The sequence below is a fragment of the Papilio xuthus genome, unplaced genomic scaffold, assembly GCF_000836235.2.
Source record: "Papilio xuthus unplaced genomic scaffold, Pxut_1.1 DF824992.1, whole genome shotgun sequence".
Lineage (NCBI taxonomy): Eukaryota > Metazoa > Arthropoda > Insecta > Lepidoptera > Papilionidae > Papilio > Papilio xuthus.
In genome coordinates, this window is record NW_013533657.1 from 5,821,735 (window position 1) to 5,840,262 (window position 18,528).

At 32.5% G+C, this 18,528-nt stretch overlaps 2 protein-coding genes and 1 non-coding gene across 3 annotated transcripts; 1 reads left to right on the forward strand and 2 right to left on the reverse strand.

The window, feature by feature from the left end:
• Positions 1–8,303: 8,303 nt before the first annotated feature.
• TRNAA-AGC (transfer RNA alanine (anticodon AGC)) lies at positions 8,304–8,376 on the reverse strand. The gene has a single exon. It is a non-coding gene; the product is annotated as a tRNA-Ala (tRNA).
• Positions 8,377–10,631: 2,255 nt separating this feature from the next.
• LOC106126901 (sperm flagellar protein 2) lies at positions 10,632–16,431 on the reverse strand. The gene is made up of 2 exons (XM_013324809.1): positions 13,074–16,431; positions 10,632–12,705 (listed from the first exon to the last, which is right to left on the reverse strand). Exons 1-2 carry the CDS (start codon positions 16,376–16,378, stop codon positions 10,674–10,676), a joined length of 5,337 nt encoding a protein of 1,778 aa, XP_013180263.1. The 5' UTR covers positions 16,379–16,431; the 3' UTR covers positions 10,632–10,673.
• Positions 16,432–16,601: 170 nt separating this feature from the next.
• LOC106126589 (uncharacterized) lies at positions 16,602–17,847 on the forward strand. Its single transcript, XM_013324311.1, has 2 exons — positions 16,602–16,737; positions 16,822–17,847. Exons 1-2 carry the CDS (start codon positions 16,711–16,713, stop codon positions 17,290–17,292), a joined length of 498 nt encoding a protein of 165 aa, XP_013179765.1. The 5' UTR covers positions 16,602–16,710; the 3' UTR covers positions 17,293–17,847.
• Positions 17,848–18,528: the final 681 nt, after the last annotated feature.

The following is an 18,528-nucleotide window of genomic DNA, read 5'->3' on the forward strand; positions in this document are numbered from 1 at the left end:
ACCAATTAATTATCAAGATTATTTGGCGCCTTTTCAATTTTCAACCATCTTACTAATATAAATGCGAATGTTCTGATGGAAGGTATCTCTAGAAAAGCTTAATTTATCTCGGTGAAATGTTTGCATACGGGTAGAACAATCTGGAAGAACACATAGGCTACGTATTAAGTTATTCTTTTAAGTATTTGAGCAGACAGAGTCGAGGGCGACAGCTAGTAATTTATAATCAAAATCAACAAAACAAGAACGTAAAAATTTGTTCTTAGTAGATTAGTAATTAAAAAGAAATTTAAATTAAAATTTTGTGCTACTTACTTTTGTCATCGAGTGTAGATATGTAGTAAGCAGAATAAAGAGAAAATCTTTTAAGTCGGATATTAAATTGAAAGCCTTTTTCCAATTCGCGCAGCTCCAGTAAAGCCTCTTATCTATTGTAACTTAGTTATCCTTAGTATTACACTTAGTACTTAAGATATTTTAGTTTATTATTATAGTTATATTATTTCTATTTCATTTTTTATTTATGCATCACTAGCTGTCGCCTGCGACTGCATCCGAGCGAAACAAAATCTATATTAATATTCTATCTGCTCTTCCAGACTATGTGCTACGTGTATGCTAAATTTCAGCGAGATCCATGCAGCAGTTCTAGAGATACATTCAAAGAAACATCCATCCATCCTCACGTTCGCATTTATTATATTAGCAAGAAGTTAGATCTGTACTTTTACATTTGAAACTCCAGTACAATTCTTGTATTTTAATATGTAAATAAACCTTCTATAGATAGGTCATAAAAATCTAAATATCACACGATCTAACTGAAATCTAAAGTCTATGCAAAAGATTCTTGGCTTAAATCCAATCGCTTATAAGATAACATCGTTCACTGACCTAGATACAAAGCTTAGAGACACTATCCTTTATAAAGTGTATTTTACATCCTGATTACATTTTAGAAAAGTAGTATGGTAAGAAATACTTTTTAAATTTTCTCAGAAAATACTCGTAAATTGTAAAATATTTCTTAAAACAGTTGATCAATTTCAATAAAACTAAAAGATTTTGATGATGTCAGGAAAAGTTTTTCGGTCTAAAATATTTAATTAAATGTAAGAGGTATTATTAATTTTTAACTTATAATATAATAATTTGATATGCGACATGAATTACACTTTTAACATTATTAGCTTTTGGCTCTAAAACATTGCAAGAGTTTAAAAATAAACATCTGTGATTAAAAAAAAGCACACGACTTTTCCTAAGCTAACCTGATATATCGTGGTACTATATATTTCGCCTAGCTAAACCTTAGGCAATATATCTAGTAGGTATTTTAAAAGCGAAATACCTTTTTACCCCTTAATTTATTGAGCCGTAAAAAAGTAGTTTAAATCGTTTTAATCCTCCCTAACAGTACTAACAAAGTGCATCAAAAGCTTGAATTTAAAGCGGATTGGGGACAGCTGACAACAGATTGCATCGGCTTAGGTTTTTAACTTAGTGCGAAATAAATGAGAAAAGTTGGATTAAATTCCTTGTTCCAGCTTCAAGTATAGACAACAAATGTTCGTATCGAAACTTGTACACAAACTTACAGTTTACTGGAAGAAATACAGTAATTTTACTTATCAGACTTTAAAAAAAACAAACTATCTAAATGAGTACTTAGTTAAGAATCACTTTCTTAATTTACAATATTTTCACAGTCCTTCCAAATCGCTACGACGTAGGGTCTTTCAAGAAGCGAGCGTCATCAAAGGCCGGCAACGCATCTGCGGTTCCTCTGGTATTGCTGATGTCTACGGGCGTCGTTGAACACCTCTGTGTTTCCGCTGCTCGTTTGCCTTCTTCTGTTAAAAAAAGTCACGGTATAGTCAGTTACATAGACCTAAGAAATCCATCATTGTACTAAGTTTAAACAAAAAGTCCTAGCGCAAACTATTGTTTTATTTATTCTGTGTTTGGCCTGTCCTGTTATTTGTTTGTATTATTGTTATGTTTGTAAATATAGTATAATTTATTTCTTATTGAACACTAAAATTAAAATAGCTATTATAATTATATACAAAGGTGTTATATTAAGTAATTTTGTGTAAAAAAATCCTGGGACTAGTCAACAATTTCAAACCTCATCGTTGCTCCTGTCCTGTTTGTTATTTATCGTTGCATTAAAAACATAAAATGAATTTAAAAGAAAACCTCGTAATTTTGTAGAAAATAAGTAACTTAAGTATAAAATGTTTAATAACTTAATAAAGTACAGAGTGATAGTGCACGCAGCGTGCGGAAGTGCGGTCCTGCAGTCAGACGCATTGCAGATAAATACTTAAAAATACGTTCGTAATATATCGGAACAACATTTAAAAGTAAACACATATTATATACAATTTAAAAAAAGAATTAATTATTTACAATTTACATATTTGTATTATTGTATTATCTTACTAATGTATAGATGGATGGATGTTTCTTTTTGGAGGTATCTTCAGAACGACTGGACTGATCTCGATAAAAATTGGCATAGTGTAGAAGAACTTAAGAAGAAACTAATTATGTTATTTTAATCCGGCGATAGCTTGTATACAATAAAAAAATCATTACTGTTCTATTCCTGTATTATCATGAAATTAAAACGAATTGAAAACCTCAATCTATAACTTTTCTAAACCAATAAGTTCGGATTAGTCTTGCCTTTTTCTCTCACCATAAGTTGCATTGTTGGAATATTCGAAAAACAAATTATTGTGTATATCTTTTTTATAGAGGATGATTCTTATACCTTCTCTCTTTTCAATAATGCCATTTTTAGATGCGTTTGTAGTATGAATAGTGGTAATAGTGGTAATAATATTGGATGGATTTTAATCTATAATTGACGAAATCGATTTAACTTGAAAGCTAAACGCAAAAGCGCAGGCATCACACGCGGCTGTCCAAATTTAATTAAACCCTTTGTCGACACTGATGTAGGCCGTGTTCCCAATTTCCCATGCGGCTTTAGAATACTGCACTCCAGTTAAATGAGCAGTGGATCAAAGCAAATCGATTTTTAATTATAATTACATAATTTCCATCGCGTTCCAGAGCGTCGGTGGCTAAGGGGTCAAGCATTCGACTTGCAATCTGCAGGGTTCGAATCCCGCCATGTACCAATGTATTTTTCGATTTCCGATTTACATATGTACATTTATCCGACGTGCTTACGGTGAAGGAAAAGCATCGTGATGCAACCTACACGTATCTGAGAAGAAATTCAAAGATATGTGTGAAGTCAACCAACCCGCACTTGGCCAGCGTGGTTGACTATGACCTAATCACCCTTAACTTAGGGTAGGCTCCGAGCCCCTCGGTGTTGACGTATAGTGAGCTGATGATGATGAATTTCCATAAAAACTAAAATAGTCGTAAATACAAAAAAGTTCTCTATATGGATTTCTGGAAAAGGTGGAAAAAAATCTTTATTTCTACCACTTATGATTTCTGCTCAGAGCAATGCCAAAAATAACTTTTGTAGCGTTCGTTATTGTGGTTATTCATTCGATCTTTTAAAGCTAAATGGAATTAGTGGCGACCTCTAGCGGCTTAAGAATTTACTACGCTCAAGTTCATTGGCTGCGAGCCAGTTTTGTTGCAGACTTTAATTTAATTTTCAACGAATTGAATGCAAACTATTTTCTATTGTTAAAGGACTATGTGACTTTTTTTTATTATATTTATTTTAATTCACGATTCACACGGAAGAATATATGTGGGATTTTAAACAAAAACAATTATGAAGTTACAATTAATACAGCAGCGGCGTCCCACATTTTATGAGCAGTTGAAAATGGTCTAAAACACAAACTGACAAGACTTTAGAGAGTTACATATATTACTGTTATATATAATTTTATCTCTATGTACTTACATAGTACACAAAAACAACATATTGTCCGAAAATAGTATAGTCCTTATCTTTACTAATATTATAAATGTGAAAGAAAAAATGACTGAACCGATTTAAATGAAAAGTACACAGTGTAGGAGGGATGAAAAGGTTAGCCTAAAAAATTCAAATGTCACCCAAGACAGTACTTCACGCGGACAAAGTCACAGGCGCGGCTTGTATAGTATATAGGTGTGACATTTTATCATTTTATTTCTCTAGTGACAACGGGGAAGTTTTGAGAGCAATAAGCGAGGAAAGTTTCAGACTCGTCGTATCTAACTTGTTATATCATCGACTTGGTGCCACTTTGTTGTGTAATGTTCCACTTTCGTCTTATGTAATAGTACTTATTATATTTATCAAAAATACACTAATTGCATTTACAAAAAATATTTAAAAATACGTAATAAGGATAAGGGTGATGTTTTTCAATGGTGAATATGTTTTTCGTTTACTGATTTTTTTAATTAAGGCCCTATAGCCAAGACACTAGGGTAAGTCATTTGGAATTTAAACATACAGAAGAGATACGAACTAAATATGTCGTGATGATTTTATTTGTAAGTAGGAGGTTAATTCAATAGACCGTATGGGAACAAATTTTCTTCATCACAAAACGGAATTTTATTAAAAGTCCCAGCTGCGACAAGTTCGACGTCCCGGCCGGCGTTGCGCGGCGTGTTACTTTCCTACTCAGCGAATTTTGACATCGCCGAAATACGAACTTAAAGTTGTAGATTGAAAGTTAACGGCGAAGTTAACTTAGTTAATTACTGCTTTAATGTAGCACTTCTGTTTGTGTAACTGATATGACTTTAATGTATAAATACACAAAAGTAAAAGAAAGATTTGAGACGCCGTAGAGCTGGACCTGCGGGTGCTACAAGCGATGGACTGGCAAGAGAATGCCAGGCGACTTTTGGCGATATTAAAAGATCGAGGACAAGATCCACTTTGAGTCACTGCGCCAGCGGAGTAAGTAAATGTAAGAAGGATTTATTTTTCTTTTTTGTAAAATATACACAAACCTTTAAAACGTTTATTAAAATATTTTTTTTTCTAAATATGTAGAACCTCTGGTGTAGCAAATGTCTAAGGGAGGAGAATACTCTTTAGTTCCCGCTGCTTATTTCATAAAAAAATAAATAGATTTTAAAACATTGTCTGAATTAATGAAAACCTCAAACAACGCCGAACCGATGAATATTGCGATGGATATTGGAAAGCCGTCATTTCGACATAGTCAGCATTCACTGACGAGTCGAGCTCAAACAAGGATTCATTCAAAATACGAAGTGGCATTTTGAATGGGTTTTAATAAAATTTTGTCTATAACTGCATCATAACTGGACTAAAAAATACTATTTTTTTTGTTAAATCATGCTCTTAAATTGTTTTATTATATACCACGCGACTCCATCCGCGCGAAATTAAAAAAAAACTTCACTTGTAACCTAAATGTTCTTCTAGAGAATGTTCTACATCCATTCCAAATTAAGCTATCGTGTAAAAACTATTCGTTGAGTCGTTCTGAAGATACCTACAAACAAACATCCATCCATCTTAACATTCGCATTTATAATATTAGTAAGATAAGATAGTAAGATATTAAAAATATATGGAATTAGTAAGATTAAAATGAATACAAGAAGAGTACATTTAGTATTGCATTATAGATATGTTCTAATTGCGATACTTCGCAATTAGAACATATAATATACTTATGTACGAAGTAGTATAACACTAGCACTATTTTCAATTTGTTTAAAAGGAAAAAAAGCGACGAGAAATGCACACAAACGGTGAAGCTATCATGGCAGTCATTGGTAATCTATCAGATGGGCAAACTAGTCATCGTGTAAGGCTTATTTCACACGGCGGTAAAACAGTGATACAGTGGAATAGTGCAGAGCTAGATCCGCACAAACTGTCAACACAGTACAGTAGGCCCAGTAGGAATATTTGTGACAATCGAATTCATATCGTCGAGATTTTTGATGTAATTCACGGTCGATAGGGGGCGCTGCGCAAATTTTTGTACTTAACGATACGATAACGTCCCAAATATTCGTGCTAGGCCCACTGCTCTGTGTTGTCGTCTATATTCAAACTGTAGGAGTACTCTATTGTCATACTGAACTACTTTCTGTTCTACCCTCGTGTGAAAGGGCCAGCAATTGTTAATCCCCGCAGCTTATGTACAAAGGATCCATTAAGTAATTGAATACATTCAGTGATGATATCACAACTGTAAAGAAATTAGTTTTTATTTTTTGAAGTCAATTTATGTGTAACCGCAATTTTATTTATTTCCGCAATTACTTTTATTCGACGGAGGAGGAGACGCAGAGAAAGGATATGTCCCTTTTCATTTACGTTCTCTCTTTCATCAAATCTATTACAACTTCCCAACCTTTCCTTAGAAGAAAGATTACTAAAATTATGCCTACGGAAGGTACGTTCATCAGACTTATCCAAAAACGGCTTTAGTTACGTTTACATATGTTTAATAATGCATATTTATTTTATTATAACAAAAATATGACAAAATTGACATGAAAATAATGGATTTTTTCCCAACCTAATAATATCGTTTTCATTTTCTTCTAGACACCTTAATTGAATACAAGAACGTGTGAGTTGACTGAAAATATATCGTATTCATCTTAGTACGTGATCCGCCTATAAACAAACACTGAGTAATTTACTGCAAATGTTTAGATAGAAAAACTCTCTTCTACTCGATATTGGATGAGAAACAAAGTAAGACTCCAAGATAACTTTTGTCTTTTTTTGTTGTCTACAATTTTTTGTATATTTCTACCTTTCTTATAGTTTCTATCTCATTTATTTTATCTTAAAAAAAAGAAATTACATTTTTGTATAGCTGTTTAGTAATCCGCCATTAAACAGGCTTCTATTTTAAGTTGATATTTCCATAAAATTATGTTGGAATAATTATGGCATAATTATCCTTAACTTAGGGTAGGCTCCGAGCCCCTCGGTGGGGACGTATAGTGAGCTGATGATGATGATGATACTGGAATATTTATCAAAAGATTTTACGCAAAATATTTTACAATGGTTACAATATATAGATAAAAATTACTTACAATACACTGAAATTCAGTGAATTTAATTATTTTTAATTAGAACAGCGAAGGTTGTTACTTTCAAGTTTCAAAGTTATAACATAAAAATTGTTGACTACGCAGAATTCTTAATACCTTCCTACGTGCCTCATCGCCTCAGGGTTGACTTTGTATCGCAATATCCAGCTCTGTTTGAATGGCACCGCCACAGCTTTGCCTCCGGCACACGTCTGCGTAGAGTACTTACGTACTCATAAATGTTAAACAGTACTACGTCCATTATTTTACAACACGGAATATATGCAATCATATGTATAAAAATATGATTCATTTTGCACCGTTCATAGTCACCTTAAGTACTTTGGAAAACTATAGGTAAGAAAACGTAAACACCTTGATATAGATACCCGTAGCATTACCGTATACTGTGACGTAGATACTCGTAGCACATGTAAAAACTTGGGTTACAATGGCGTAGTCACTCTTAACTCTACAGCAAAAATATCATAAAGGCTTGCAATACGTAACTCAACTTTTAAAATTGTAGCCTTTTGTAGCACTACTATCTTTAGTAGACCTGTTCAGGAAGCTACGGTTAGATGTAGACTCGCGTAGCATTTCCACAAACTTTAGTTATAAGGGCGTAGACGCTCGTAGCACATTTCGATAATATGATTAAAACGATGTAGACACGCGTAGCAGTTGTAAGAACTTTTCGATGGTGTAAACATTTGTAGAACTTAACAATAGTAACATTTCGTTTTTCAAAACATTTTTAGCAACAACAAAACTCAATTATCAATTTTGTAGATCTTCGTAGCATTAATATTTGATGCGTTACATTAACTTTTGGTAGGATGTACTGCAACTACTTATGTGTAAAATTAAATACGTGTTGCAGGAAATCATGTTTGCGGTCATAGGTGATTCCAGGCAGGCGGTGCGAAATCAATAATTCAAAGCTTCGTAAACATTACAACGTATTTTCATAACCAAATTATATTAATTTTTTTTTGAAACAAAATTTCTATTTACATTTTAAAATATTCTGAAACAGCTATCTTATCATTTTTTTATATGTAATTGAGTTACTATAAACATTAATCTCAATAAAAATCTGAGCGAAATTTTTTATTGAACTTAGATTTGAACTTGTAAAGTTTTTATAACTTTTTATTAGATGAACGTTTCATCAAATCTAACTGTCCATTTTGAGAACAAATCATGGTTAAACAAACATTAATTTTATTTGTCTATATGAGATATTTAAAAAAAAGAATTGGAGGTGCCGAGTATCGATCCCGGTACTTCTCGTATGCTAAACGAGCGCTCTACCATTTGAGCTACACCCCCTGTGCTTAAAGCTCTCAATATCGCAACTAGTCCCGCAGGATATTGATTTTTTTCAGGGATACTCTGGTCCCGAAACATTGTCATCACGTTAACAAATGTGACAGTATGTAGAGTCAACTTTTACATGGACAGTATTCATAATAGAATATTATCAACTATTATTCCATTAAAATAATAAAACTGCATTTGGTTTTTTTGCAATCTTAATATTAAGTACCCTTGATTCTTTTCTTCCTATTACTTATAAAGCGAAATGAATAATGCATTACTTGATAAAAAATTTTCTTAATTTTTATAACATTTAATAATTATCAAAAATTAATTTATAAAAGAGTTAATTTATTTTTATGTAGTTTTATGCGTCTTACAATGGAAGGTGAATTGTCCTCGTAGTACAGCGTTGAGGTACATAGATGGCGGTAACAAACAAGTTAGCGAATAATCAATATGTCTACGCAGGACTCGCGACGTTACAAAGGAACTATGAAAATTCTTAACCACAACTTTTTTTATGTTATCTTAAGTAGACACAACTTTTTTAAACTTCGTAATTAACATAAACTTTAATGAGAAAAGTTGAATTAAGCTTCACTTTAGAAAATGTTTTTGAACTTTCAACATCGCCCAATTTTTTTTTAGGTCAGCAAACTCAACAGGCAGTGCTTAATTATACTGTTGGACATGGAAAAATCAATTTTAATATCGCGTCTATTTGTTATTATGCGTTATCCAGCATATATATGCCTATTTACGTTTAGCAACTAGCCGCATGCGACTTTCTGCAAATAGTCAGTCGGTTTATTTCCACGATTGCGACTACAACTGCTACACATAATGATAACCACAAGTTTCCGGACTCGTGTGGCTAGTCGCTTATTTAAAATATGCACTTAACCAAGACGTGTGTAAAGACACAAAGCACCAAAAGGAAATGTTCATGAATAAAAAAATGAGAATGTGTACAAAACTTATTAATGTTTATTTCACATAGTATTTAAGTTCCATTAAAAAAATGTTAAATTGAGATTTTAGTAATTCAAGCATCATAAAAAGCACCAATGCGAGCCGTTATTCACGCGTACAATATGCTTCTGGAAACACGTAATATTTTACAGGGACGCAATAAATAACACGAATTTCAACGAGAGAAAAAAAATATTGCCTCTTTTCTGTAGTACGTTAACGAGGCAGATTTACGTCTGTAAAAGTAGGAAGTTTTAAGTTTCTCGTTTTACATAATAATCATTTAAAACATTACTTAAACGCTATTAAACAATATCATCATGTAAACAAAGTTATATGTTATTTTGGGTGACATAATTATCCTAAACTAGCTATCGCCAGCGACTCCGTCCGCGACAAAGGAAAAAACCTTAATCAGGAACCCATGTGTTTTCCCGACTATGCTCTACATCTATTACAAATTTCATCGAGATCCATCTATCCGTTCTGGAGATATCTTCTAACAAACATCCATCCATCAAAACATTCGATTTCGATTTATAATATAAGTAATTTGAAAACATTTCAAATAATATAGTATGTCATATTAAAAAGTTCAAAAATGACAATCATGATGTAAAATTCCATTATCCCAAATATCCTTCCCAGTATACAAAACCCTCATCAAAACCTTAAAAACAATAGAAAAAAGCTTGAAATTCAATTCGTTAGTAACATTGAGTAATATTTCGCGCATCGCTCGGCAGAATTGTAACAAGACCTTCATCAAGCGCAACAAAGGGTTTAATTAAATCTGGAAGGCTGTTCGGCTGCGCGTGCTGACTAAAATACGTTGAGCTTTTTTGTGAATTTCTGTCCTCGATTCCTCTGTATTCAAATGAAAAATAAAACAATTGACATAATCCTAATTTGTACAGCGATATTCGTTCTTATTAAGGTGAGTATAGGCTAGGGGTTAAACAAACTACTGACAACAACGTTCGATTAGTCACGTGATTGTCGCGTGTCAGTTCCGTACAATTTCTTTGAGTTGCTTTGAAGTGCACTTTCCTAAACCCCTAGAGCATTTACTTGCAACTAGCCGCTCTAGTGTCTAGCTCTATGTTCTAGTGTCACCTTTTCACTAACCACACATGCTTTGGAAACTATGTTGTTACTAAACCATTCGTAAGAACGTTACATTACATAGAATTGCTTGAGATAATGCTCTAGTGTATATTCACCTTTATGTTTACAGAAATAAAAACATGGGAATGAAAATGTAATAGGAAACAATGCTTTTATTATCGTAAACAAATTAAAATAATAAAGTTACACAAAATAAAGCAAATCATCTAAATCATAGTAATAATTTCTTCTAACAGATCGACAGCTGTAAACTTTTTAACTTTATGTAATATTTTACAAAATTTCGGATCAGCAACTAACTTACATACGTAAATATCTTTATTATCTGTGTCCCTTTCTAATATCTGCAACACTTCTTCAACTTGTTGAACATAAACGGAATCTGTTGTATCTGGTAATATTTCAAAATGCCATGGAAGACAAATTTTCAAAACATTCCAAATCACTGATTGGCTAACTTCTAAGCAAATATTAGGATCTCTATATGGAATTGGCGGCTCTTCTACCGGAGGCTTAACAACAACAGGTTCTTTTTCCGGTTCTTTTGGTTTCTCAACCGGTCTTTCGCATGGCGGACAGATCATTGCAGCTTGCGATACAACAATGGAAGGTAACATTTTATATTGAGATCCACGTTTTTGAGAATTATCCGATCGTCCGCTTTGATTGCCATCAGTTTTCCTAATTCTAGTGGTTTTTCTCCTTTTACCTTTCTTTTCTTCGGGTACCGACTCCGTATACATTACCTCTTCAACAGTAGTACCTTCACATATACTTACGACTCTCTGAATTAGTTTATTAATAAATTGTTCAGTGCACTTTAAGGCACAAGCTAAACATTCGTCTCTGTATTTCTTATCATTTATCAGGTAATTCACAATATCACCACAATCATCAAGAGAATGACATATTTCTTGTCCAACGGCCATTGATAATGCAGCAATAAAACCTTTTATTGGATCTACATTTTTACAAAAAGCTAACAAAAATGCAGAGTAATTCATCATGTCTTCTTCAGTTTCATATAATTCGAATAAGAAATGTTTAATCAAATTCAATTTTAATAGATCCTGTTTATCTTCAGTTATAAAATCTTTATCAAACCATAATTCTTCTTTTATAAAATTATCTCTCGATATCAACTCTGTAGAATCTAAATCGTTGCATCGAAACTTTTTTCGGACTTCCAATAATTCATTTATCGTAGGAAAACTAAGCTGAAGACAGTAAATTAGAAATTCCCTCCAATCTACGTAAGCAGTTTCACCGAATAAAGAAAAAACCAACTTTTGGACTTGTTCGGGATCAATATTTTTCCACACATCAGGAAATAGAGGACCTTCTTTACTTTCTTTGCCAAAAATAATAAAATCTTGCAACAAATAAATAAAAGCTTTATGGATAATAATACCTATGGGAGCAACCAGTTTAAATTGTGATCGCAAACGCGCCAACTGATTCGTTTTAAAATTAGAATATCGTTTAATTTCAGATTTACTCTGTGGAACTATCGTTTCCACTGATGGAGCAAATTGAATAACATTGTTGTCAATTATTAAATTGTCATACTCAAGTAGTAATGATTCTGGTATTTTCCTTCCTTTTTCTATGGCCATATGAAAGTACTTACACAATCTATCTACAGCCAATACCTCATTTGCGTAATATGTATCAATAACGTTTTGTATTTCGATGAAAGCTTTCAATACTTGATCACTAAAAAGCTTCATATCCGCGTAACATTTATATTGCAAAGCTAATATGCGTAAATTGAAACGTAACATTTCTCCATTAACACCAACAGGCCATTCTTCTAAGCATTTTAAAGCATTTTCTTTTAAAATTTCCTCGTGGTTACAAGACTCATTGGATCCATTTCCTTCCTTTTTCTTCGTAGGTGTTATTTTAGCTTTTTCACTATATTCCTTACTTATATGTGATCGGAAAGATTCGCCTAAATCTTTTACAATTTTCATAGCAAATTTTACGTTGTTTTCAATTATAAAATTAAATGGATTATTATCGAAATCAAATTCAACGCTCTTTATGAATAATTCTTGAAATACAGCTTTTAAATGTTTGTACAATTTTTCATCTCCACCTTTCTTACTGGAATGAGAGCTTTCCGTTTCTCGATATATCTTTGTTAAATCTTTAGAAGAAAGTCTCTCAGGAGGCGGCGCTCCTCTAAGCATCGTATAATAAAAATCGCTCAATATTTGAAACGTCATAACCGATCTGTAAAATACAAAATTAATAATAGCAGTCGATAAATAGAATTAACTAAATGTAAAGGCATAACGCAAGTAATTATATAACACGGCAAAAATAAAGAAGACAAAAAAATCTAAACATAGATACATAACTGTAGACGTACTCTTAGTCGTAGCCATTGACGTAGCCGTAGAAGTGCCGTTTATTAAACCTTGTGTGCCGAAAAATTATTTGTCAAGAAAAAAGTATATTTTCATACACTTTTTAAATGATTTTATGGTATTAAAATTTAAATCAGAAATATTAGCGAAAAGCCATTAAGATTATATACGAAAAATTAATTTGAACGCAAGATAAAAACGCAAAATATTATACCAACTTTACCGACATACCTGTTTAATTCCATTTGCATTAAAGAAATGTATGTATTAGCTATAATGGTTAGTTCTTCAATGGTCCAATTATCACATATTAAAGCAAGTTTCTTTTCTTGGGCGAAAACTTTTCTCTGATCACATATATTGTATAATTTATTCTGCAACTCTTTTACTCTACAATGCCATTCATTTCTAGCAACGCTCAACGGCCTCCAGTCGTTTTCAAATTCATTGTATTTATTCTGGAAATCCGTCACTAAATTTTGCTTTTCCGATGGCAGTGTTATAATTTGAATCATTTTGTCTTTCAAAAATCGTGTGTACGGTATCACATAGTTCATTTGTAGTCTTGTGGTGAAAAACAATTGTTGTATACCATCGACATATGATTTTTCAAATTCCTCCCAATAAGTCGCAAAAGCTACACCCAACGTTTCTGGTATTGGTAAAACTCCATACACCCAATCCTCTTCTCCCGGTAACACTTTAATTTTATCAACGCTATGCAAAGATTTACTCTTATTTTCTTGTGCAATCATACTTTCTAATGTCTTAATACGATTTTGTTCTACATCTCCAAAAGAAAGTGGTGCTTTAATTATCTCTAATTCTGTTTCTATGGTAGTTCGACTAATTTTGGAGTTTTTTCGTACTTTTTCTTTCGATTTAGTAGTTGCGATATCAGATTTAACCATTTTTGAATTAATACGCTTTATTTCAGAATTAGGAAATTCAATCTGGTTCACAATATTCTCGTCAAATAGCTCTTCAAATGATTTTATTGGGATGCTAAAGTCACCAATAACAAATTTACAAATTTGAGCGATCAAATCTCTATCTATTACTTCATAAAATAAACTGTAATTAATTCCCATGACTGCGTAGAATCTGTCTATAATATCTGAATTTTCCTGAGTAAGTTCCCAAATTACCAATTCGTCTGAAATATCAATAGTCTGTTTCAGATTGATGTAAGCTGTAAAATAAGTTTCAAATGGTTCGTCAGTCCGTTTCCTATGTGGGTCTTTGACTATTTTAGAAACCCTTACTTCTTTGTAAACATCTATTTCTTTTAATCTATGTTTCAATATGCTTTCTTCTAAAAGTTCGTCATCATTGTCATCCAGTTCTTCAAAATCAGGTGGCCCGAAACCAACAAAAGCTTCTTCAAGTATTTGAACTTGAAGATACGTATTGGGATAGTTAATAATAACGAATCCAACAATATCTTCTTGATGTTTTAGATACTCGACAATCATTGCAGCTATTAAGTAATCAGTTAAAGGCTCTCCAGCTGTTAAGGCATCGTATGCATATTGCCCAAGGCTTGCTGCAGGTGACATTGTAATATCATCTTCTGGAAGAGATTTTGGTGTTTGTGTATATTTCGTATTCGGTAATGGTGAAAGAAGAGGACCTGAAGTATCAATATCACGACTTTTAGCGAGTACCTCATCTTCAGATTTCATAGATTTAATCAGCTCTTTAGTTTCCTCTTCTTGTGTTGCGGCTAAAAAACTGTCATATGCTAATTGGATTTCAGTTCGTCCAATCATATCAATTTGATATTCTCTTAAACAATAATTAATAACAGATTCAAGACGCACAACGCGTATCTTCTGCGAATTTAATAGAGTTTCTAAAATGCTGCTCAAAGACTTGTCTGGTAAACTACGCAAGAGAACTTTCGATGTGTAATCTGGTAAGTCAGCTGGCAGCCTTTTCGATGGGTACGGATACTTTACTTCTAATAATGTGTAAACAGCATGACCTAATATCTTAAGTCCTAAGGTCTCCACTGTTCTCTCCTCCGATTCTGGGTCGTAATTTGGTATTAAAACATCTAAATTCCACGGGTATAAGTAATCAAGATATTCTTGAAATTCGCAATCATTCAACACCTGTTGTCTGTCACGTTCTACATACACAATTTCTTCACAAGTAAAAGACGAGGATTCTTCGGCATCTCTTAATTTTAATATATCTTCAGTAGGAGTGAGTACTTCAAAAATAGGTTGTTGCTTAAAAAATAAACATTTCCATTCGTGAATGAAATGCTGAGGTACGTCATCTTCCATCAACTTTTTAAAATATCCGAATTTGACCGCATAATCAATCAGAGCTAAAAGAGTTTCATAACATATGTCGTAATAAATTTGTCTTTTTCGCTTCATTTTTTCGGCAAACAATCTTTTGTGCAACTGATTCTGTCTCTTTTGTTCAAAATCGATTTCTACAACACCTGAATCTATTTTGTCTTTGAGATTATCGAAAAATATGTTTAATTGTTGCTCTCTTTGTTCGGTATACTCAATTTCACCTTGTATTCTATTCTTAACTAAATTCCGCGCTTGTTGCTTCGTTTCCATTATTTGTGTGCACATTTGCTTCTCAAATTGTGACAACTTCATCACCTTTTTGGCTAATTCCATGTCCCCTTTACTTTCTTCTTCAGCAACGCATGCATTCCATAAGGAATTACTTAAAGCGCTTGCAATTTGTCTTTGGAATTCTTCAGAATCGGATCTTTTTCGAATTCTTTGAAACAAATTGTTCATATATTCATTTGTCCACTCAGAATCAACGAGCGACTTCTTACGCTGCATAGCTTTTTCTTCAAGTGCAATTAATTCCTCATAAGTATAATTTTGATATTTACAAGGATGTTGCCGCTCAAATTTATCTATATCTTCATTCTTCTTTGGAGTTTGTTGAGAACCCTTCTTCAAAATCGGTTTTTGAAATTTAGAGTCTTCTATTTTACCAATTATTTTTGAATATTTGTGATGAAGATAATCAAAAGATTCTTTAATCTCTTTGGCTTTTCGTTTTTGCCATTCTATAAATTGTCTTTCGTCTAATAAAGGTTTTGATAGATAATCAACAAATGGTTCGCTTTCTTCAGTTACTTTTTTAACAGTAAATCTATTTTCTAATTTTTCTACCAAACTGGACACCATTTTTCTTTCTCTTTTAATAAAATTAATACGGTCTCGCTTATCTAAATGAAGAAAAAGCTGGTAAAATAAGCGAAGCAATGATGAGCCTTTTCCCATCATAATATTATTTAGATCTTCATCGGTTAGATTTACTTCGACTTCTTTTAACCATTCTCTCAAGTGTTTCCAGTTATTTTTTATATCAGCTTCTTCATTACTAGCTCTAATTATATAATGTTTCTCGTCGTTTATAACGTGGTAAGATCTCAAGACCGTTGCGATGACATGACCATTCTTCATCATATTTCCAAATTCTTCTGCTTCCCATGTAACTGGTCTTTCCAACGTTTGTGAAAGCCAATCTTTTAATATTTCAGCCATTTTAGTAAAATAGTGAATATTCTAAGAATAAAATATAACTATATGTCAAAAAAATATTCAATCCGCAGCAAAGAGCATATAAATAATAGAAAATATATGATCTCAATAACTGTCACGTCATTTTTTAACATAAAAAAGAAAAAGATGCGGAAATGTATGTTTTAAAAGTTATTGTTTTTTTATTAAAAACGTAAAAAGGAATTTCATGTGGTAACTTTATTCGTATAACATATGTCACTGTCAGTACGCATGTACTTATTATGACTTTTTTGTGATGTTTATTTTCACACGGTCCTTGCAGTTTTGTTAAAATTCGCTTGATTCTATTCATCATGAAATGTAATGAATTTGAAAAGACTGTATGTAAAAGCATAACTTCTGAATAATGTTGTGTCTTTGTTACTATTTTGTCATATTGAAGGATTTAATTGCGTTGTTTACAGGTTCCTCGCCATCATATGAATCTGTCTAACTTGGATAAAGCGCTGCACGATCTGGGAATGTTGAGTGCCATAACCGAAGCGCGTCGGGAGTACTTAAGAGAATCTAGATCTAATTTCAGCGTAATGCGCCTCAATACTCGGTATGTATCTAATGTAACAGTGGGCTATTGCATGAAAAGAACCGCAAACAAAAACAGACTTTGCCCATATGTTATACCCGTCAGACATAGAACTAAGAGTGAAAATTCTGATGCAATCAGCGATGTGAGCGACAGCGCGTGTGAATATAAGAGCAGTTTTCTCGACCCATCGACAAGTAGCCATAATTCCTTTGACCCAAAGAGTCCAGCCAAGCGATGTCAGTCTCTGGAGAACCTAAACTTGTCTCTGGAACCTCAAGCAAACACAGAAATATCTCCAGAAATGGATTGTGTGTCAACAAGGATTCAGAAGTTACAGGTTGATGAGTGACAAAAAAATCTATAAAACATCTGCAAACCAGTGAAATGACACTGTTGATATGTGTCCGTCAGTATTGTTGAGTGTAAACACAGAAATGGACATAGTAGAGAAAATATGTTGTATATGTTCCTAGATTCATGAAACAATTAGTAAATGTCTTTCTATATTTGTGTGGGAACTTGAAATCTCAATTGATTTTAGATTATTGTATGTCATTGCTCAAAATTGTCTTCAATTTGGTATTCAATATGTAACCAGTATGTTGTCTCTGTGTGTGTAAACAAAGCATGTTGTTAGTTATTTGTAGTTGTCATCAAATGTAAAGTTACCTCGAATAAGTACCACCTTTGTGATCATACAGAACAAATTTATTATTTCCCTAAGTTGCAGCTAAGCATTTGCTGAATTGATGTATTAAAAATATTAGAGTTATTATTTATATTTGATTAAAAATGTACCACCATCATATAATTTATTGTTGATTATGTTAAAAACACTTAATTGTGTTTTAGATCTCATTTCATTGTGAAATTTAAAGAGAATATGATTGCAATTTTTGTCACTATATTTTTTGCTTTTGTGACTTAGAAATAGTTACTTATCTTTGTTAACATATTTTGTTATTTTTCTTTGTTTAATAAAAATATTTAAAATATAGACAATGCTTTGAAAATTATTAATGTCATTTCATTCATTAATTCACATATCTAGTAGAAGTAGAAATAGATTTTCATGTTATTTTAATTTGTAAAATATGTACTTTTTACCAATACTGTTGAACCTGGGATAACCCAAAGTCAAAGAGACTGCAATATTCTTCTCACTTATGGCCATTTCTAACTCTAATAACTGAGTAACCCTAACCTGAGTCATTTATGGTGGTTGAGTTTTGAGACTGGCAAATAACTCTTACTTCTAGAGGTTTCACACTTAACCGGGTCCAAAAGGATGTTATATATTATCCATTCCAATAAGGTTGGATTATGTTCAAAAAAGAAAAAAATAAGTTTTACCCAAATAGTTCTGTGTAATGAACTTGATTACCACTTGGTTATGCTTAGGCAACTGGTATGGTTGAAACAATAATGACATACATACATACAAACATAACATCTCTTATATCTCAATAACTCTGGACTCAAAATCCATAAAAATTAACATTCAAAATCTTTTATTGAAAAAACAGATTAGACACATTCATTGCCACTAAGATTTTTACCTGTTGAAGTGAACTCTCAACTAGCA

Bases quoted from the DNA above. Each gene is read 5' to 3' on its own strand.
- LOC106126901 (XM_013324809.1), bottom strand. From the start codon at position 16,378: ATGGCTGAAATATTAAAAGATTGGCTTTCACAAACGTTGGAAAGACCA. The intron at 12,706-13,073 runs GTATGTCGGTAA...TGTATTTTACAG, and splicing joins ATGCAAATGGAATTAAACAG to ATCGGTTATGACGTTTCAAA.
- LOC106126589 (XM_013324311.1), top strand. From the start codon at position 16,711: ATGAAATGTAATGAATTTGAAAAGACT. The intron at 16,738-16,821 runs GTATGTAAAAGC...CGTTGTTTACAG, and splicing joins GTAATGAATTTGAAAAGACT to GTTCCTCGCCATCATATGAA.